The 22,765-nt window shown below is 37.9% G+C and overlaps 1 protein-coding gene across 2 annotated transcripts in view; it reads right to left on the bottom strand.

The window, feature by feature from the left end:
• RNF13 (ring finger protein 13) overlaps nt 1–22,765 on the bottom strand; it is a 44,480-nt gene that overhangs the window by 4,049 nt on the left and 17,666 nt on the right. For both annotated transcript variants that reach the window (XM_064457780.1, XM_064457781.1), the window contains exons 5-8: nt 20,523–20,610; nt 18,643–18,733; nt 17,196–17,301; nt 12,570–12,663 (exon numbers count right to left, since the gene is read on the bottom strand). In XM_064457780.1, coding sequence (XP_064313850.1) covers nt 12,570–12,663; nt 17,196–17,301; nt 18,643–18,733; nt 20,523–20,610 — 379 coding nt within the window. The remainder of the gene's footprint in view (nt 1–12,569; nt 12,664–17,195; nt 17,302–18,642; nt 18,734–20,522; nt 20,611–22,765) is intronic.

Below are 22,765 nucleotides of genomic sequence, written 5' to 3'. Positions count from 1 at the left end.
AGAATCAGAAGAGTAACAGTGAGAACACTCTTTGGTTAGGATAAAGACAGTTTAATGGGTAAAGCAAAAGCTTTGCACACAAGCAAAGCAAAACAAGGAATTCATTCACTCCTTCCCATCGGCAGGCAGGTGTTCAGCCATCTCCAGGAAAGCAGGGCTCCATCACACGCAACGGTGACTTGCGGAAGACCAATGCCATCACTCCAAACATCCTCCTTTCTCCTCCTTCCCCCCCAGCTTTTATTGCTGAGCACGACATGGTGTGGAATATCGCTTGGGCCAGTTGGGGTCAGCTGTCCTGGCTGTGTCCCCTCCCAACCCCTTGTGCACCCCCAGCCCTCTTGCTGGTGGGGTGGGGCGAGAGGCAGAAAAGGCCTTGACTCTGTGTAAGCCCTGCTCGGCAGTAACAAAAACATCCCTGTGTTATCAACACTGTTTCCAGCACAAATCCAAAACAGAGCCCCATAATAGCTTCTATGAAGAAAATTAACTCTATCCCAGCCAAAACAAGTACAGCCCTTTCACACATGAAGTTACTGCAACCAAAGTTGTAAAATACCACAATTTTCAATGTCAACTTTTTCCCCCTAATCTGTACCTCCTTGAATATAAATATTCAATATTTAGACAGACTTCTTGTCCTGTCACTGGACACCATCAGAAAGAGCCTGGCTCCATTTTTTTTGCATCCTCCCTTCAGGTATTTATACACATTGGAGAGATCCCCCTGAGCCTTCTCTTCCCCAGGCTGAACAGTCACAGGTCTCTCAGCCTTTCCTCACAGGAGAGATGCTCCAGACCACTATCATCTTCATGGCCTCTCACTGGACTCTCTCCAGTAGCTCCATGTCTCTCCTGTACAGGAAGCCCAGAAATGGACACAGTACACCAGATGTGGCCTTACCAGTGCTGACCTTATTCCATTTTTGTCCCCTTAGCTTCAGAAACTTAAGTCCAATAGACTTCAGCCTTACCAACATTTGGTACAACTCTGGAGCCAGAAAACTTCAGGGAATTCAGCAAAACTTATTCCACAAATGGGTGCATTCACAATGTGTGTGCATGTGTTTCTCAAGATAGTTCAAGGCACTTGCTCTTTAGCCTAATTCTTCAAATGTGGCATGATATCCTGAATAACAACATTTCTTGCAATTTCAGTTTCATATATATATAATGCTTTTCATGATTATACAGCAGGTATTTTTGTTGGCAAAGGGGTGGAGAAACCCGTAAAGAGAACAGCCTAGAGATGTTGGCAAAAGACGAAACAGCAGAAAGCAGAACAAAGCAGTGAAAGAACAAATGCAAATCCATGGTATGTGTTTAAAATTTAACAACCTCCCTCAACACATACGGATTCAAAGACATCTGTCTCTCTCCAGGCAAGGGTAGAAAGTCTTGAACCTTTTGGTGCCTTCCTTGACCCTCTGAACCTAGTATTCTCTTCTGTATGTATGAAATATATCCAAGCTCAACAGAAGGGGAGGAGAGTGCCCTTTCCAGTATGGCCCATAACATAAATTAGGGCACTAACTGAATGATAAGCTACATAAATAAGGAGAAAACAGGATCACATATAGCATAGTCATAGTAAAGTAGGCAATGTCTTTCCAAACTGATTTCTAGAAATAAGAAATATGGCACATCTTATCTATGTGGACTTTGGTATAACATTCAATAAAGTTCTGCATGCAAAGTGGTTGCTCCTAGTCCGTAAGATTAGCGAGGATTAGTACAGGGAGCTGAATAAATGAAAGTAGCTACTGGTGATGTTGGAAGAAGTTCATTAGGCTGGAGGAAAGTTATAGGTATTGTCTTTTTACAAAATTGCTTTGCAACAATATTGATACAAAACCTAGGAGCATATCAATTATACATAGACAAGATACAATTAAGTAGGGACCATCAAGAGGGTAACTGGGATAGCACAGAAAACTATGTAAGTTTGGAATAATGGTACATGAATGAAATTCATTACTGTAACTTGCAAGTGCATCCAGTTAGGGATTATGTACTTGGCAATTTTTAGCTGAGATTTCATCAGTTATAAACAATTGAGAAGAAATAGAGTGTGCTGGTTAATCATTACAGTGTTCCTAATGTGATAAAACTGGGAAAAAGAAAAATGCAACAGTAGGAAGAGTAGTCTTTTCAGAAGCGGTAAGTACTGTTCAGGAATCTGTAATGTGGCCACCCATATCCTCAAAAGATTAATCAAAACAGAAACAAAGAAAGGATATTATGATCACATAACAGAGAAATTATCATGCAAGAAAATATTAAAAAAGACAGCCTGATAATTTTACTCTAATAACCTAAAGGCTTAAAGGGTATTCAGCTTTCTTGATAACCACACAGAGGAGCAATACCGTGGACAGAGAAGAGAAAGAAGCTGGGAAGACAAAAATAAAACGGGGGGGGGGGGGGGGTGGGGGGTGGGGGGGGAGGGGGGAGAAGAGTAAGGAGCTACCATCTGACCAGGAATCATCAGGTTGAAAGTGAAAAGAAAACTTGACCATTGAACAGTGATATTCTGAACCAGCCTTTCGGGACCATCAGAAAGTAATCATGGTAAAAGGCCAAATCTCTCCCTTTCCTCAAACCTAGTTTTAGGTCAAGGCTTCTGATATGTGATACAGGAAGTTCCTCAGAGAATAGCATCTGGAAGGAGATGGAAATGGGCATCTTAATACTAGAATACAATGGAGGAACCTGAACCTAGATCCGCCGCTTCCTGTCTAACACTGGCAATTACTAGGCTATATTATTAAAGGTGAGTAGTGCAAAGTACATCTTTTAAAATAAAGAGGTAGCTACATTGCATTTTGTAAGGTGCTGTATTTCATTATATGAGCTGATAAAGCTCTGAGAGGTATTTGAGCAGTGAAAGGGTCCTTGTCACTGTTTGGATCCTTCGCATTGGCATGAGCTGGGTCAAGTACCTGCTCAGCTCTGACAAGGCTGGAAGAGTTCTGGCCATGTGCATAAAGCCACTGTATCTGCAAAAGTTGGTGAACTCTTCTTTCGTACACCTCTTGCAACTTAAGACACACCCAATGCTGCTACTCATTATTTCCAGATGGTACTTCTCCCATTATGCCATTAGCACTTTATTTAGACAACTGAACCTTAGTGCCTTAACACCATCCAGTATTGCACCATCTCTTCACAAGCAGTGGCTTGCTAGGGCTGCACACTCTCCTGACTATGAAGTGTTCTTTAGATGCCCAAACTACAGTGTACCAGAAAAAAAATTAGTCTGGCCCAATCTGCCTCTCTCCCTATTAAGTCCTTCCTGTCACACTGCTAGCAGCACATGTGCTAGCAGACTAAATTGCAAGTTTTTCTATCACTTGACAAACACATGTTTGGTTGAGGGACTGGATAGTTGGTGGTCAAATGATCCAATGCGTATTTGTACATCCTATCATAAGGGCAGTCATCTGCTCAACATGTGGTGCTAGGGTGCATGAATCCTAGTTATACACTTTGTGATAGGGAAAGGCACCAATGATGGCGCCTCAGGAAAAAAGATTATATGGCCCACTTCGCCCAAAGGATGGACACCCCAGATACAGCCTGCAATATCCTGGGTGTTTCCCCAAAGAACTGTCACTCTCTCTCCATATTTTGGCTAAGTATTTGTAATAGCAGTCCTAGCCCACTAAGTCAGCCTGTTCAACTTGTACCATCTTCACAGTTGCTTCTCATTTTCACAGTGCTCAGCAGTTTACATTTTTCACTACCTTCAGGGCTAGCAAAATCCTGGGTTTTACCATAGAGCAGAGAAGCTAGGGAAGTAAGGAGCTGCAGATCCCATCAGAAACAGTATGTATATAGGTTCACTCTCTCATATACAAAAATACAAATGGGAAAAGGCATACAGCAAGACAGAAACCCCTCTAAGAGAAATGAGGCCCCTGTGATCTTGTCACCTCAAGGTGAAAGAAGGGTTGAGATAGCATATCTTGTTCCCAATACCTCTCAGGGCAGCCTTCCCCATCTCCTTCCAACCTCTTCCATTTCCTTCCAAATTCCACCTAACCTGAGCCCCGTCCATCCCACAAGTGTTACCTCATCAGCCATCCTCACAACTAAATTCTCTATTCCCGTCCTCCACAGTGTCACCTTAATCCTTGCCCAGTAAACTTCTATCAAGTCTTTTCTGGACTCTCTGCTGCACTAAAACCTAATTGCTGCACACCACTCTGAGGTTTGATGTTGGAGATGTCATATTTAAGCACACAAGACTGACGTGTGCTAGGGCTACAGTTAGTAGCCACAAGAATCTCTTACATATTAATTCACCTTTCAACATACATGAATCACACACAGTAATCTCTGACACAATGCTGTTTAGCACAAATTTAGATTTCCCCCCCCATAGCAATTCCCATTTTACTGTCCAGATTACATACATGAGACTGAGATCAACTGGGGACCAATCAGAGCCACAGTTCATGCTCCAATCTTTTTCAAGAGTTGATATAATACACAAGTTGTCAAAGTGTTGTTCTGGGGAGAAGGTAGAAATAATGGGGCAGATTTTGATAATGTGTAGCTACAGCAGGCCCACATTTGGGTCACTGGCTTACCCTAGGTTATTAAGAAGCTTGCAAATTAAGGGAACAGGCAGATTTTGCATTACTCAGAAGAGATGTCCTTTCAACACAAAAGCTCAAACGTAGCAGAGCTTTCCCTTTACTGTAATGAAACTACATGGCAGGAGCGAATTTCTGGAAACTGCTCAAAATCTGTTTTGATACCATGCTGCTAAACGTATTGCTTTTCTACAGATGGCAAAAATTAGGTACATTAGCTATTTAAAGTCAGTTTTTAAAGGAAAATTTAGTTTTCATATACAACTCTGCATGGTTGTTCTGTATCTGTTTAGTACATGTAAGGAGACCAAGTCATTCATAGTAGGAAATTAAGAGCTGTGTACCAGAAACGAAGGAGCTGAGCTTTCCAAGGAAGCTGCAGAAAGCTAACAAAAACAACACCAGTGACTCATCTGTGAGGTAGAGGCACAAAAGATTAATTGCTACCATCAGCTCAAATTTCAAGTATTACATCAAACTCAGTATTTGGGGAAAGAGAATCAGGAAAATGAAATTGTTCAGTGACAGAAAAGAGGCAAATATGTACTATTTTTCCGTTTTGTGTTCAGAATAACACCATGAATAAGTAAAGCACAAGCGTTAAAAATTCAAGATTTAAGTTCTAAAAAGCAACTTGACCAAGATTTATTAACTGTGTAACAATATACTTTGCAGAGAAAAATAACTTTCTTTGCAGATCCTAAGCATTTAATTCCAAAATGCAGAAGACGGTCAAATAAATGCAGTGACACAGTTTTTCCCATTTAGTCTGTAGAAAACTTTAACTTGCATTAGTCTTGATCATGTTTAAATACTCTCATTTAAAAAATTATTAAAAACCTGAAGAATTACAGTAGTCACCTAATAGTATTCATATATTCATACAGAAATAACTGTAGCTTCAACTTTTAAATAAGGACACAGCTTATATTCTACATTACCAGAATAGAAGGCAAGTACTCCTCTGCCTTGATTCAGAGTTTTTGCAAGCCTTCTTTTTCAGATGTTAATGAAAGTGAGCTAAGAACTGAGCCAACTCATTAACAATAGGGCAGCTGTTTAATCTATCTGAACTTGTGTTTAGCTGCATTATCAGCAGGTGCCTCTTGCATCATTCCAATATCAAAATGCCATTATGATGTAGAAAGTCAAAATCATACACTGATATTGTACATACACTGATATATCGGTGATATACTACCACTGGTAGACTGATTTTTGTAGTTCAGAGAATTATTTTAGTATAGAATCAGAGTGTTGTGCACACAATTCTCTGAAGTCTATAGAAACTAACATTCTGTAGACTTAAAAAATTTCAGTATAAAGCATGTTCATGGAAATAGTTCTATCCTGGGCTTTTCTAGAAGTTGTCTATTCTAGTTGTCTAGAAGCTGTCAATTCTTTTAAAAATACATAAAACACCTGGTGTTTATCTAGAATCTCTTCTACAGGGTGGAAAACATGGCATAGGATCTTACACAGGATCATGACTGCCATGTGTTGCTTTTCTGCTAATATGAGTTTAAGGACTTCAGTTTTTCAAAAGTACTACACACAAAAGTGAAACTTAGCATTTATTAGAGATGAAAATAGAAGGAACACATAGCATGTGAAGGGCTATCCATTGCGGTAGCAGGTATATCATTTGGAGGGTGGTAAGGGAAGCCTACTTGCATACAATACTTTTCTTGCCTCGTTCATGAGGCTTGCTCTTGTATTCCCTGTGCAACCTAAACTCCCCAAATAAGCAAAGGAATACAAAATGAGCCCTCTCATTTTGCCAAAATATTGGTTACACTTGATTTCTCATATTTTATGATGGCTACAACAGAATTTCTACTGAATCTATATTTTGCCTGTGTCTTACGTTTCCCCTCTAGAAGAAAAAAAAAAAACAAACAAAACAAACCCAAAACGTATAACCTTCCTCCCTTCCAAAGGTATAAAAAAACCCAAAATATTTTAAATAGTACTCAATTATATAGCAGATATGAAACCAAGGCACATAAAATATCCTTAGGTGACTTCTTCACATTATTAAAAGGATTTCTGTATTTGTGGGTGTAAGTGTGTAAGACAGATGCTAAAAACTATTCACACCTATGTAACAGACTGACTTCTAATGCAGTAAGATCTTCTGTTACCTATGCCCGACTTCTGCATTATTGAGATAACGCTAAATAAACCAGCCAGCCAGCAGCATGGGTACAATTAACAAAGACAGAGCAAATTGTTTAAATTACAGGTTTGCTAAAGCCAGTGCTTTGACAGGGAGAAGAGAAGGGAGGCAAGACTGCAGAGATAAGTGAGGGAGCACATCTGCAATGTGCTTCACTATCAAGCAAAGCTAAATTATGGAGATTAGCACATATGCATGAATTACACTGCTTTCATTACAGATCTTTTTTAAACCAGAAAAGCAATAAAAGGAATATTAATGCCAAAAAAAGAGAAAATCATAGTATTGTTAGAGCATTGCAACATTAAGTATTCCATTTCCACAAGAGCACTGTAAAGTAGTAAATATTCTCAATCCTACTTATAGAGACGGAAAAGAAAGTGGACATAGATTGTAATTATTTTATCTTGGCATGCAGTATAATCAGAGTAGAAGTTGGAACTCAAGACCTCCCAGTTCATAGGTCTATTCTCCAAAGAACAGAAAACCGTGATAAAAATCAAGTTTTCATCATTTCCCAAAAGATAAATTCCAAATGTTTCTGTAGTGGCACCGAAAGTCTGTGAAATGTGGTTCATGTTATTTTTGTTAATATATATTATTCAACAAAGAGGCTAAGCTGATGACCACCACTGGAAAACACCACCATTGTAATTTTCTATTTCAGAAAACAAGCACAGTGGACATGAGAACCATTTATAAACACAGTTTTCCTGATAGTTACTATACAACAACTGGAAAAGATAAAGGGAAAGCAGGAGAGGTCAGAGAGATTAAATGGAGTCCATCACTGCCAGACATACATCACCAATGAAAACTCATCAAGTTTTTGTCTAATATAACAGTGAAATATTTCAGCTATAGGTTTTTTAAAAAATTACTTCCTTTTTGCTGTGACTTTCCTTCTCTCCCTTGTTTCTGTTAGTCAAACCATGTTTTATGGATCATTTATAATCAGTACATTATTATCATGTTCAACATAGAAATGAGTGTTAACTATCAGTCAGTACTGTCAAGGGCATCATATCTCAGAGGAAAAAAAAAAAATCAAATACAGCTGTCTTTTTCCCCACTAGTCATTCAACATGTGTAAGAAAGTCCTGAAAACTGACAGCACTCTGCTCTTGAGCAGGCTTATCTCACTAAGGCATCCCCTGGCAAACAAACACCACCACATTCACACAAAAAATGGCACAGTAGTAAAGCATCACATCCATTTCTAGGCCAGGTAAATCAGATAAAGTTTTCTCAATAAGGTCAATGCTAAAATTCTTAAACAGGAAGGCCACAGACCTATCCAAGATCATACTGGCTAACTGCAGCAAATATGTGTCTTCACAGCCCTGTCTTTCATTGCACAGTAATTTGCAACAAGCCCATAGCCCAACTGCTTCACCTGCACCCACTGGATCCATCAACTGCAGGCCATTTGCTACAGTTCTCCAGCAGGTCATCATACAAATTAACTCTATTATCCAGATTCTTCTTCTCATTGTGGCTTGGGGAAGGGACGCAAGCCCATGCAGCAGCCGGGACCAGAAATACCAGCCCTCCTCAGCGCCGAGAACTGTATTTCCCTGTGAATCCTGGAGCCTCCTTGACTAGTCTCCAAGTTAGTTTCACTTGGAGAAAGTGAAAGAACAGAAGGTTTAATTTTTATAAGGGGCACTTTGCAGACTTTCTCTCTAATACCTGCTACTGTATTTTAGAATCTGGCTCAGACCATCAAAAAGGGGCAGGGGGGGAAGGAAGTTATGGAAACTGCTGCAAAATAAAGTATCTTGCTTAAATAAACTGTGTATGAAAAGCCTTCAGTAAGCAAAACTATCTTCTAACTACTTGGCACATATAAATAAAAAAATATTTTCAGAATATTTTCCGAATTACCCATCCACATATATATATACATGTGAACAATGAAAAATGCAAAAACAAAATTGCCGAGACTCTGGTAGACCTTGACTTGTTTTCTCTATTAGACCGTAACTGTACTGTGCAGTCAAGCAGATGGGTCAGCAATGAACAGTAATTAGATCAGTTATAATCCCATTTGCAGGGGGGGAAAAAATCAATTTAGGAATACACAGTAAACTGCAGAACTGCACTTACTCTGGAAGAGATTTTTAAAAGGCATTGATACACTTCTGTTTCTCACTATTGCTCAATCATATGTATCAATCTGCAGGGATATGCGCAGAAAAATTTGGTACACGATACTTAAAAACATGTAACTGCTTAAAGTGACACATGCTCTTACAACTTATTATTTGTCACATATTTTGGGGCTTTTTTCCATGTGCACATGACTTTAGACAGATTTGAAATGCTTTAAGCTCTTTTCACACTTTACCAAACACCTTACCAAACAGCTCAATTTTCAGAAGTCTTGTGGATATAGCAACTCCCAAATTCTGGATTCTTGATCAGGTGTCTAACCACTCAATGTAGAAAAAAATTGCGTCATTAATTTTAATTTCTTAATGACATGCCCACACATCTCTTTCACAGCACTCTATCTTCACTAAATTTACCTTATTTTCTTTCTTACAGGAGCGACAGATTACACTAATTTCATTGCCGTTAAGATCTAAAAATCTTTTCAGTCTTGGCCTAGATCCCAATTTAGTGTAAAGTTAAGCTAGCTTGGAAATAATATATATTTTTGAAAATAAATTCTACAATACATACCAATTCACAAAATTTCTAACCTATACTTCTTCTAAGGTATTATTCTTCACAATATTCAGATTTTCTAATGATCAAATTATGGGCACGTTAAGTGGATTTGTCTTTTTTGCTGTATTCACTTTTGTTAAAGACATCATACAAAAGATATCAACTCCCACTGACTTTTGTATGACCAAAACGTAATTCCTTTTGTAAGGAACCACAACACAACTGCCCCAAAACTCCTTCACAGTGTAGAAAACAGATTTTGATATAGCATATGTGCATTCTGTGGAATTATTCAAAGGTAAGGCTTGCTGGTTAGGACTTTGCAAAGATAGTCAATGCCACATCTTTTGTCACTGCATTCTCTACTCATTACAGAAATGCTAAGTGCCTGATCCAAAGCCTACAGAAATTAGTAAAACACACCCATGTGTTACAGTGGTATTTGACTCAAACCTATTTAAAGATGGTTCATGCATTTTCTCTGTTAACAATTCTTTAAGTATGCCCAAGTGCAATCACCCCTACAGACCACCTCCATTATATCACCGTTTGCCTACCAACCTACTAAATTCTAGTCATCCACTAAAGTCAGCGTTCCCTTAAAAACCCTTTTACAGTACAGTGAAACCATTTATTAGGTAGTGATTTGTGATACCAAAAGCAGCGCAAGAAAGAGAAGAACCAGTGTCTACAGTGTCTTAGCTTCAGTATTTGACTAACATTTCAATCTTTTTCTATACAAACAGATTTAAGACTACACTGGAGACAAAAGAAAATCCAGCATTCCTGAAAACAGGACTATAGTCTACAGGAGTTACTTTCAGCTATACTTCCAAAGCAAAAGGTAAGATTGTTTAGATACATCATTAAGACGACTGAAGTGAATGGATTTCGCAGTAACGTCTTGAGAAATCCTGTCTTTCAAAGAAGCACGAAGCAATACATTTTTATTGCAATTGCTAAGGTTAACATACTGCAAGTACTGTGTCAAATTTTGTCCTTTTAGTAAAAGGACTTAAAATGTAAGGGATTCATTTCATAGCAGTAGAACCAAAACAATCCTTCGCTTAAAGAAGCTGAAATCCTAGTTGAAAATAAGTTTTTTATTCTGTTTTTCATAAGCCACTGAATGCAGTGGATACCTGGATATTTATAGCCACGTTTACTTTACAATGACGGAGCTCCAAATAATTAATATTTTGTAAGATTCAGCAAAACCAAAAAGGGAGGAGAATAAGGAAAAGAGCAATAAGAGAATTCCATGATTAAGTAGCCAGTGTATAAGATAGTTATTACAGATGCACAGAATTAACTGAAAAAGACATTAACTGACTTTCCTGAAGCAACTTTTTCATGGCAAATTTATCTTTAAAGTACAATGTAAATTTGCATTTTTATTCTAATTAGATCTCAGAGAATCAGTAAGAGGAAACAAAATGAATGTAAGATTTATTGGCTTAAGGTAATTTTTAGAGTTAATTTAAAATCCATAGCAATAGGTCATTATAGCAAGGTTCAGGCAACGCTGCAGAGGAACACTCTTTTTTCTTTATTTTCCCCTGTGAGGCTGACTAACATTGCTCAAATACTGTATCTGCTCAAACTGAACATCTGCTTTGCATAGAGTGAGAGCAATGTCATTAATAATGCAGACTGGTTTTATCAAGGGCAAAGAACAGTAAGTGGTTCTATCCTTGAAGCCAGGCATATCCCCTAACAGAGTCTTCGAGCCTCAGCAAATACGCTCTCTGTTGACACGTTATGTAGTAATCAATCATTTCAATTAAGTACTTTTTCTACCTTTTCTTCTCATACCTTGGACTAGTTTGTATGAATGAACAATCAGATGGTAAAATGGTAACACATTTAAAAAACAAAACGGAGAAGTAGCAGATTTTTTCTTCCTTAAAGGGAGTAGACTACAGAGAAGGACTTAAGGCAGCTTTTCTATTTCACTGAATAAAGTAACTTACTACAGCTCTATTTCTCATCTTGTCATTAGATCTTGCATAAAATTAACTATTACAAAGAATCGTAACAGCAAGTACTTTGGCATTAATTTTGAATCACTGTTCCCCTCACAGAGGTATTGTGATTGAATGAAAGGACCACTCCTCTGGAAAAGCAGATAAATCATACTCACAAGACAGTTTTGTTCTTATAGCCTCTACAATGTCAAGTCACTTACCTGCTACCAGTATTTATCAGTTTCCAGACAAATAATCATAGAGCCATAGAATAGTCTGGGTTAGAAGGGACCTTTCAAGGTCATCGAGTCCAACCCCCCTGCACTGAGCAGGGACATCTTTAACTGGAGCAGGCTGCTCAGAGCCCCATCCAACCTGACTTTGAATGTTTCCAGGGATAGGGCATCAACCACCTCTCTGGGCAACCTGTGCCAGTGTTTCACCACCCTCATTGCAAGACATTTCTTCCTTATATCTAGTCTGAATCTACCCTCTTTGAGATTAAAACCATTACCTGTTGTCCTATCGCAGCATGCCCTGCTAAAAAGTCTGTCCCCATCTTTCTTATAAACCCCTGTCAAGTACTAAAATGCCAGAATAAGGTCTCCCCGCAGCCTTCTCTTCTCCAGGCTGAATTCAGCCTGAACTCTCTCAGCCTGTCCTCACAGCAGAGATGTTCCATCCCTCTAATTATTTTTGTGGCCTCCTCTGGACCCATTCCAGCAGTTCCATGTCTTTCCTGTACTGAGGACTCCAGGGCTGGGTGCATTACCCCAGATGGGAATTCCAAATAATGGAAATAATGCAGCACAGTGACTGACTGCTGTGGTCACTGTTAAAGAGAGTGCAACAAGCAAGTTTAGTGGAATTTCTGTACTGATTTTGTGGTATATTAAGCATTTTAATTCTCAGCCATAGTCTGCCTATGGTGTCTGCTCTGCTTCTATTAAAGAAATGGTAGAACTCTTCTATTTCAGTGAGAACCGGGTCAAGTCAAACTGTTTGTGTGCCTTCACTCCAAACTCTACTATGTATTTCAAGTGTACTCAAAATTATCTCAGAAACTACAAACCCCCTCAATTTAGAGGATTTTTGGTGTTAAAAACAATGGAGTCTAATTAGTTAGACAAAGAATGATCCACTTGCCTTTCTTAAATTTATGTACAGGAAGTTTCTTAAGCTGATCCTTCCTAAGCCGATTCCTTCTTGCTCTGTGTCTGTCTTGCACAAATTTTGTGATCTGGAAACAGACAACATGAACAGCAAGTTAAAACAATAGAAGAACAATAAAAGTTTTTATTTATGAAACTTCACAGTAAGCTAGTCAAAAGGGAACCCCAGCTCAAACTGAATCACCTCTTCCCTTGCCTGGACTCAAGGACAAAGCCAAACAAGCTTAAAGGATGTTCTTGATCCTTTTGAAATTTGCAGAGTTACTCTACACCTATCAACACTGTGGATAAGGTAAACATTGAGAGAGTATTAATATTATAAATAGCATTAATACCTCTCACTTTAGGAGTCCCTGCAAAGCAAAGATACACTTCACAACAGATTATTATAAAAAAGTATGAATGTATGTATATTATGGACAAATATTATTAGGACCATTTGGAGCTGTAATTGATTTGGCAAAATAAAATTTATCCTTCTGCATCACACCTGGCTTCACTTTTTAAGTGTATTCAGATCTAAACTGTTCAGACTCTTTCTACCCCAGCTAAACAATGAGCTGTACATGTAAACTGCAATTCTTCTGCTGTAATTCAGATACTTGATAACAGAGAGTCTCACATTCATTTCTTAGTTAAAAATATTTCCTGAAAAAACCCAGGCCGAAACCACAAATCAATGAGGACCAAATCCAACCTGGAACCTCCCTGGGATCAAGTTCACTGCACCAATTAATTGTCCAGTTCTCTAATCTATCAAGATCTTTTTGTTAAGGCCTCTCTACGCACAAGGGAACCAAATACTTCTAATTTAGTATCGTTGGCAAACTTAGCATGCACTCAACTCCTGTGTTCAGGTCACTGAAATAAACATTGAAAAGCACTGGCCGTGAAGGTGAACCCTGATGAACACTACTAATGACTGGCTGCCAGCCAGATGTTACCCCATTTACTACAACTCTTAAGCCTAACCCTTCAGCCAATTGTTCGCCCATTGCACTGTGTACGTCTAGCTTTATGGTAGACATTTGTCTAGAAAAATAAAAGACAGTATGAAAAGCCTTGCTAAAAAAAAGACCCCAAAACCAAACAAAACCAAAAAACCACAACTCCACATATCCAGTCATCCCTTCACTCACTAGGTGGGCAACCTTGTTATAAAAGGATATTAAGTTAGCAAGGACTGACTTTCCCATCGTGAACCCATGTTAGCTTTGACCAATGACCACATTGTCTTTCAAGTGTTTTTCAGTTAACTCCCCAAATTTTCTCCATAATTTCACCAGACAAGGAAGTAAGACTGACAGGCCTGTAATCACCAGGGTCTTCCTTTTTCAGCTTCTTGAAAACAGGGCAAATAATATTTGCTAGGTTTGAGTCCATAGGCCCTCTCCAAATTCCCAAGACTGGGGACAAATAACAGAGAGGTCCCACAATAACATCAGCCTGGGAGGAAACCCATCAAGCCCCACAGACTTATGTGCATTCAGTTGCAGCAGCAAATCCTGAACAAGTTCAAAGTCAACTGGGAGCTTATCACTCCCCCAGTTGCAGTCCTCCAACCCAGGGCTCTGGGGGTGCCAGGGCCCATCATCAGTGTTTAAAAAAAAATTTAAAAAACCCAAACAAACCCAAACATTCCAGCCCACCCTTTACACACAGCACTACCCCTCTACCTCACCTGCCCTGCCTATCTTTCCCGAAAAGCCCATAACTGTCCCTCACAGCACTCCAATCACACGACTCCTCCCACTAAGTCTCACTTATGCCAACGATGTTACAGCTCTGGGAGTAAGCCACAGCTTCTAGTTACTCTTGTTTACTCCTTATACTGCATGCGTTAGTGTATACCCAGTGCATTCAGTATGTCATTGAGCAGAGTGAAAGCCCTCAAAAGCACACTGTGCCTCCAACACTGCCATGCCCCCTCATAGCTTATCACTAGGGAGCCTGATTTTATCCTGTTTCCCCTCCAAACCTGTGCTACACTCTGGAAAACACTTTGAAATACCTCTCCCATTTTTTTCTTCTCACAGCTTAACATGAACTGTGTAGATGGATTTTGACATTTCCAACATTATAAAACCTCTTTTCAAAACCTTCCAAACAGCTGTCCCAAATACACAGCATAGGTGACCCTGACTTGCAGACATACAATATCATTTCCTCCTGATTCCTGTCTGGTTTTCCTTTACCCCATGATTCTAATACACAGAGAGAACCATTCATTTCAGCACTGACTACCACTAACTGACACTAACAGAAGAGAAATTCAGGTCTCAAAGCCCTTGCTTTTATAACTGGGACATACTTGGAAAAATGAATTCTTAATCATGGTTTACAGATATGCCATTTCTTACATTTCCTCACATTGCATAAGCAAGGAAACTGGAAACAAGTTTAAATGCCTGAAATCTTCCTCATCAAATGTTTATTTCCCCTTCTCATAGCTAATCCTATCTAGCATCTGTTTATTCCTTTTGGATTGTACAGATAGTTCTTCCTTACATATTTTGTTTGGAATCTGGAACTCTCCAATTCACACATTAAGTAAAAAATCATTTTAATTCAGAGTATCAGCATGCTGATACAAAGAGATCCAGCTCTTAAAGGGCAAATTTAAAAGTATCAGTATCTATGGAAGACTGTATATTTAGATTGGATAGAATGAAAAAAGTTTTGATGATGCAGGTGGTGAGACACCAGAACAGACTGCCCAGTGAAGTTGTGGATGCCTCATCGTTAAGGTGTTCAGGCCAGGTTGGACAGGGCTTTCAGCAACCTGATCTGGTGTCTCTGCTGATGGCAGAGGGGGTGCTGGACAAGATGATTCTTAAAGGTTCATTGCAACCCAAACCATTCTGTGATTCTATGGCTTCTGCTAAGAGAACTCACTTAGACCCTAAAGACAAAAAACTTTAAAAAAGTTTCTTTACTCACTCTAACATTTGTAATGCCACTTTTGATGCAGAAAACTGCTGTCTTCATAGTACGGGAAAGATGTGCAATTCTAAGATGTGGCCTTTCAGTGGGATTAGCCTTTTGTTTGTTCCGTAACTCTAGTTCCTTGCTAAAGCAATTGGTGCAAATCAGTCTCTAATTTAGTTCATTTATTGACCTGAAGTTGACAGCACTGAAGGAATTTTTGCAACTAACTTAACATAATCTAAAACCAAATGCAGCAGAAATGGTAAAAAAACTCTGAAGCAAAATATGAATAAATATCCTGAGAGTAAAAACAATCTCTCATTTCTGAATTTCCGCAGTGGCAGTCATGATAAAAGTAAAGCTCACACTTCTCATTATAAGAGTTATTATGTCCCCCCTCCTTCATCAGTTTTCTCCTCAATGGTAACCTTCTAAATTGTTCTTTAAGTAAGAGACCCCCTAACTATTCTTATTGCCTTTCTCTTCATTCCCTAATTAGCATCCTTCTGAAAAATGATGGGTCGGTGCTTCTCATCGTAATTTTGATAGGGTGCAAAGCCAGTATTTACGATTTCAAAATTATACTAGAGTCCCTTTCACAGTCTCCTTCATTCCATTTAATCCATAACCAATATTTTGTTTGAATTTCAAACTAGGTGCACTAGAAGCAGATTATTAGTGAAGCTCAGGTTGGAATACTGATGGTCTCAGAACAACAGTTGTTCACAGAACATTATCCCTGGTGACTGTTTTCCTTTAGAAATACCATCTCTCCTTATCTCAAACTGCTGACCTTCAGGATACAATGATAAGGCTACACGTTCACCTAATTAACTGAGACAAAGTCCTCTATGACCAAGGTTATCACCAGAAGGTCAGACAAAGCATTGGTGATTTTTATATTGCCTCTAGTTGATTACTTCTGCTTTGTTTTCAGAGAGCTGCTGCAATTTTGATTGTGCCAAACGTGTCCAGGACTGTCATTGAAATACATAACTTGCAGCGCAAAACACACTAACACAGAAAGAAATATTTTAGGAAAGTCTTATAGAACAGTTGGTGCATTACTTGATTTTTATCAAAAGGGAAAACAGTTAAATTGGTCAGAGACCAGCAGAGACTCCAGAAGTGGGATGCTAAGTATTCTGAAATAATATATAGCTATGCTATTTTACCTTTTATAGGAGACACATGCCCAACTGAGAACCTCTATAGGTAATGTATATGCTGTAAGATATATGCTATATGCTGTAACAGGTTCTGAGCTTGCTGACTGATTACTACACCTGCAGTAAAAAATGCTGAGATCTGCACTGTGGAACAGTGAGACTAACGTTTATTAAGCAGTACAAGTTTGGTATTGTGAGACATACTCTCAGTGTATGAGAGCAAAAGGACAAATCATTCTTTATGGGGTGAAAAAAGCACTTCTGCAGTGGCAGAGTAGCCATGAGGACAATTCTTTGTAAGTAGTTATATGCCAGGTAAAACATCCTAAGGGCTCCTGATATGCAAAATTCTGCACCTGTTTACTGTACTGAGAAAATAAAGGATTGCAGGTAAGCATGGAACAGGTATGTACAGCACACAAAGCTTCTGCTGTTCCTTTACCTTCAGTGACAGTTCTATGAATTGTTGGAAAGAAAACATGTTATTAGAAAAAGGAACTTACCATAAATATAACGATGAGAATAAGACAGATGCCTACTATTATTAGGAACGGAATTAAGTAGTACTCCAAAGGAAGACTGAACTCTGGGATTAACACAACATGGCCACTGTGGGGAGAAAAAGGTAACACTTTCTAAATAGGTTAGAATTTAATGAACTATGAATATTAAAGAAGAAATACAATTTTAAAAACCATTAACATAAAAGGTTATTGCTAGACACACTAAAGGAACACCTACCTGTGCACAGCAACATAGAAAATTCAGCTGATATGCACATAATATAACGCCAATTAAATAAAAGAATAAAACAATGTTTCTTAGAACATTTGAGTTAAAACTACTTACTGACTTCAATCATAAACAAACCTAAAGCAACCAGGAAAACTGACAGCAGAACAAAAAAAATATAACATGACTATCAAAAGATACTGTGAAATCATTCTGATTTTAAAAAGCATTATGGGTTATACGTGAGGTTTAGTTTCAAATCACGAAGCATGGTAAAGTGCACCTTTTGCCCTCTGGAGAGTCAATAAATTACATTATAGTAACCAAAAGTCTTCCTAGAGAATCCGATACGGATGCTGGCAACTGGGTATCGGAATACTAGTATTTATTGATACTTAAAGCAGTAAAATGCCATTATTATTCTGTTGGCACAAGCAGTCAAACACCTGAGAAGGTACAATGTATAAAAGTGTTAGTAGTTCTATAACCGCTACTCATGTGGAGCGACACTTATCAAGTAGTTTCATCAGCAAGGTGTCTACTTAAGAATGACACAATCTAGTTCTTCTGATTAATTTAGCAAAAAGACAGGGAGACCTGAAGAAGCAAGATCATTAGACTAATAATATGAAACAAACCTCTTTTCCATTCTATTCAAGGTATATATTTCAACCACCTTGTTCTCACAATGCTTTTCTTGAAGTTTTAAACTTAAAAGCAGAACAGAAGCGGTGCAAACCTAATCATTCATCCCATTAGAATCATCTTAAATGCATCCTGCAGATTCACCTATCAGAAAGTTATCTCTGACTTGTTCTAGACCTATCAATAAAGGATTTTTTTTCTTTAAAGATCAGTATCTGACTTCAGTGGGAACTGACGTATACTGTAAAAAGAACACACCCTTAGATCTGAAATATGCATGCTCTGACAAACATTTCTGCGATCATTTAGCTAGATCATTAGCTAAACTCACATGTTTAACGCTATATGAAAATGAAAGGAGTAACATTTAATAAATATATGGTAACCCTCCTGCAGGAAAGCAATTTATATTAATTTTTAAAATGCTTTCTGCCCATTGCTCTCAGGCACATGGTTTCACCTGGAATACCTACAGCCTGTATCATCACAACACCCTATTTTAAATCCATAAATATGAAAAAGAGGCAATGACACAATGCAAGGAATAACACAGCTGAATGTGAGGTAACTTACCCCTTTTCATAAGTAAATTCTTCTTTAAGAGAATTAGCTGACGTCTCGCCAATAAAGACAGAAGGAATGTCAATCTTCTTTAAAATCTCAACTGTATAAAAAAGCAGGAAAATAAAACTATTTTACATGGATACTCTACGGGCATTCTTAAGACATAAGACTTGAACATTATGAGACTGTCACAATGTGAAGATATATTTTAACATAATGACACACAGACTGATGCACATGCTTGCTACTTCTTTACACCATCTAAGAAGTGGTATTATTTTCCCTACCGAAAATCTAGACACTTTATTGCAGGTACAGAAATCAAAATTCTTAATGGACTATTTAAAGGGAGCATAAACCCAAAATATTTTTACAAAAAAAAAAAAAAAAGAGGCATCATCAGATGAAGTTTAACCAAATCATCATTCTTACTCAGAGACTTGATAAAGCCACACAGCTCTACTGATTTCCAGAATTTCTGGCAACTTATATGATTTTGTGATCTGGTACTGTAAATTTTAATTAATCTTTCTTGTCTCCCTTTCACCCTAAACATAAACTAACACACTGGAAACAGATGTGGCTAGAAAGGGTCAAAACAGGAAAGAAGGAACAAATCCCACATCTTTATTTCAGTCTCAAGAAACTGGATAGAACTGACTCCCCCCTTCTCTGCTTACTAATGAAGGCAATAGCAAGCTCAAAAGATGCAGCACAAATGAAAAATTATTGAAAGATAAATCTCATATTCTAGAAAACCTTCTCCTCAGCTTCACTTCAAATTTATCTGCACCTCTGAATTATGATTCACATTTAAGGGTCAAAGTATCTTGAGTTTAGTTAATATCAAACCATTCAGGTTCCCCAAGGCAAAAGCATACATGGCTTACTGCCACCTCCCACTACCCAAGTCTGCATGGTTCTACATCTTGATTCCTCAAGTGAAACCTGAAGATTCACATGGGTTGGGAATTCATTAAAACCACTTTCACATAGCTTTCTGGGCTACTCAGCTGCCATTTAATTTGCTGAAGGTTCATTTCCTAGTTTACTCAATGGTGTTTCCACTTGGAAAGCCTTTTTTTGTTCTCATTTATGTTCTTGTTCCATATTGAGCAAGTTCAAAAACTGGACAAAATAAAGAAATGCCACAAATGAAGTCATAACAGCACTACAGACAAAAAACACATACCATAAACCAAAAGCAACATTTTTACTAGATTATAAGATGTTCTGAACATATGCACTCCATGAAAGGTTAAAATCGGCACAGCTAGCATCAGAATCAATCAGAAAATGGCGCATTGGTCTCTAAATATTCTTTTTCCAACTGAAAAACTAAAAAGATGTACATGTGATATGTATCCATACAAAATTAAAAACCATTTGTCCAAAGAAACAAAAATGTACACAACAGTGCAACAACAAAGTGCAACCACTAACAAATACTAAAAACTCGTATTTTAAGGATTTATTTCCTTCCAAAAGAGTAGAGGGTTTTTTTTTTACTTTTCTTATCTTTCTACTTAATTAACACATCAGCTATTTTCCAAATCTATCTCATAAGTTTTACCATTTAACCCAGAACAGCAGAACTAAAGGATAAACAAAAGAAACACTCAGAATGTACAAACTTAACACCACAAATAATACACAACTATACATACTTGTTCCTATACAAACACATCCCATTTTAAAATGTTAAAAGCAGGAGGATTTCTGGTTAGGGTGGGGTTTTTGTGGGGGTGGGTTGTTTGGGGTGGTTTTTTTGCTTGTTTGGGTTTTTTGTCTGGGTTGTTTTATACAACTTTATACTGATTTTAGTACTGCATACTCTAGTGGGTGAAATGATTTTCAAACAGGAGAGAAGAAGTGATACCTGTACTTACTGTCGTTGGATCCCATGCTTATGAGGTCATCAGAATCAACGTTGTGAACTATAGCTGCCTTGTATCCAGCTCTCTGGGCATTTAAAACCTGTAAGCCACACAAAATACTTATTAGAAAGACTACTGCTTCAAACTACAGTAACCAGTCTGTCCTCTCTAGGACAAGGTACACTTCCAGGATGCTATAAATATTAACACAACATCCTTTGCACTTATAAAACAAGTGTCACCTTTCAAAATAAAAATCATATAATTATTCCTTCACTCATGTAATTGTTTTTCCAGAAAAATCATGTGATATCGCCTGCAGACGAACAGTTTTTACATATATTAAAAACAGGATTAAAAACTTTCTATGGGTAGATAAATATTTAATTATAGTTGAAAAAAGGCACTAACTTACTTTGGTAAACTAGAAATTACCACTTAATAGCTCACACACACGAGTAGCATCTTTTCTGTGCCTTTGGAGATGTGAAAATATCTTACCTGACAACACAGGTATCAGAAGCTTTCTCATGGAAAAGTAGAAAATTATAAATATGGGTACAAAACAATAACTGTTATGTGTACCAGTTACATTTCTGATATATACTGCCTTTTTGCCAATACAAGCAAAGCCTAAGGTCCATGTAAATGGCATTTGCTGCAGTGACTATCACTAATGTAAATATAACTAAGTTACAACTATTCCTTTAGATATTGCTTCTAATGCATCCACAACAGTATAAAGACTCATGACAAGATGCAAAAAGCACCAGAGAACCTTGGGGAACATTTGGGTTTCATCCTGTATTCAACTCCTGTTTACAACTACATGATAAGCTTGGCTATATCTGGATAGACTTGCTCTGAATTGAACTAGTATGGGACATGGTGATAGCTTTCATTTCCACTTAGATGCATGTATTTAAAGGGGACTATAACGCAAATACACATTTATGTAATGGGCAAACAAACAACCATTAAGTACAACAGAACAAAGATCACAGCTTTAAATACCTTTGAAACTGGAAAACAGCTGCAGCATTTGGATATTATGGCATCACAACAGTTTTATTAATCAATCAAATACCAACTACAGCACCACCCTTACAAACGAACAAAAATTTTATGGAACTCTGTCCTCGGCTAATTCACCAAGAAATGATCACCATCTCTTTTTTACAGCAGACTATCATCACCAGATCTGAAAAACCCAGAGGAAAATTCTGATGCTCTTTTTCAAGACCTCTAGCCTCAAAGTTAGGAGAAAGGAAAATATATCTATATATACACATACATACACACTCACTCCCAATTTCTCCTCTCAAGAGGCAAGCAATAATGAGGAATAGGAGTTGTAAAGCTGGAAAACTTCCACTAATTATTCTTAAAAAAGTTCTCTAGGTCAAGCTTGAAATACAAAGCCTTCCTGCACACTGCACAACAGCAAAAATAGGCAAAAAAAAAAAGGCATGAGAATTTTAAATAAAACCATCAAAAGTAAGACAAGAAAAGGATTAAAAGCATTGAACATCTACATATCTGAGCTTGTGATACAGAATGGCAGTAACGGAGTCATCACAGATAACACATCACAAAATCAACAAGTGTTGAAACGGAAGAAAGGAACACAAGGTTCATTGAGTGACCTGAACTTTAAAGCCCCCTGGTTATCACAGGTTCTTCATCTTCATATCCACAGGAATCTGCTATGGTAATTAGTAACAGTTTCTATGCAAAATTTCTTTTTTTTTATTTGCTCATTTTATTTCTTTAACATCATGTCCTCACTAGGTGTTTATTAACTGTCCATTGTGCACTGAAATATGTCCTTAAGTAAAATAAATTATTTACTACCTGTCCTGAAGGAAATGTTTTAGTTCCCTACACACTTCTGCCACTTACTTAAAACATAGGTCCTTTGACTAATTATTGGATTGTAAAATGATGGTGTTTGTGTAAAACACCACATAAATATGCCTACAAGATATTCAGTTGACACAGGGTTACTGGAGCAAGGAGTGACATTAGCATCATCACAGCCAGGCGCCTTCTGCACAAGCCACCATGAACAAGCACAGGCTTAAGGACACCATCTAGCTGCAAAAAGCAGTAGCAATTGCCTGTTCAATTGTATTGCAAAGTTGCAACTTCACCCTTGACACCCAGGGCCCCAGAGACATAAACATTAATTGTGCACCAGAACTGAAGCATTAACCCATTTTTAAGATATATCTAAGCAGGGTGGTACAGCTTCA

Source organism: Phalacrocorax carbo, chromosome 7 (assembly GCF_963921805.1).
Source record: "Phalacrocorax carbo chromosome 7, bPhaCar2.1, whole genome shotgun sequence".
Classification (NCBI taxonomy): Eukaryota; Metazoa; Chordata; class Aves; order Suliformes; family Phalacrocoracidae; genus Phalacrocorax; species Phalacrocorax carbo.
The sequence above is the reverse complement of the archived record's forward strand: the minus strand, read 5'-3'. Positions and strand labels throughout refer to the sequence as shown.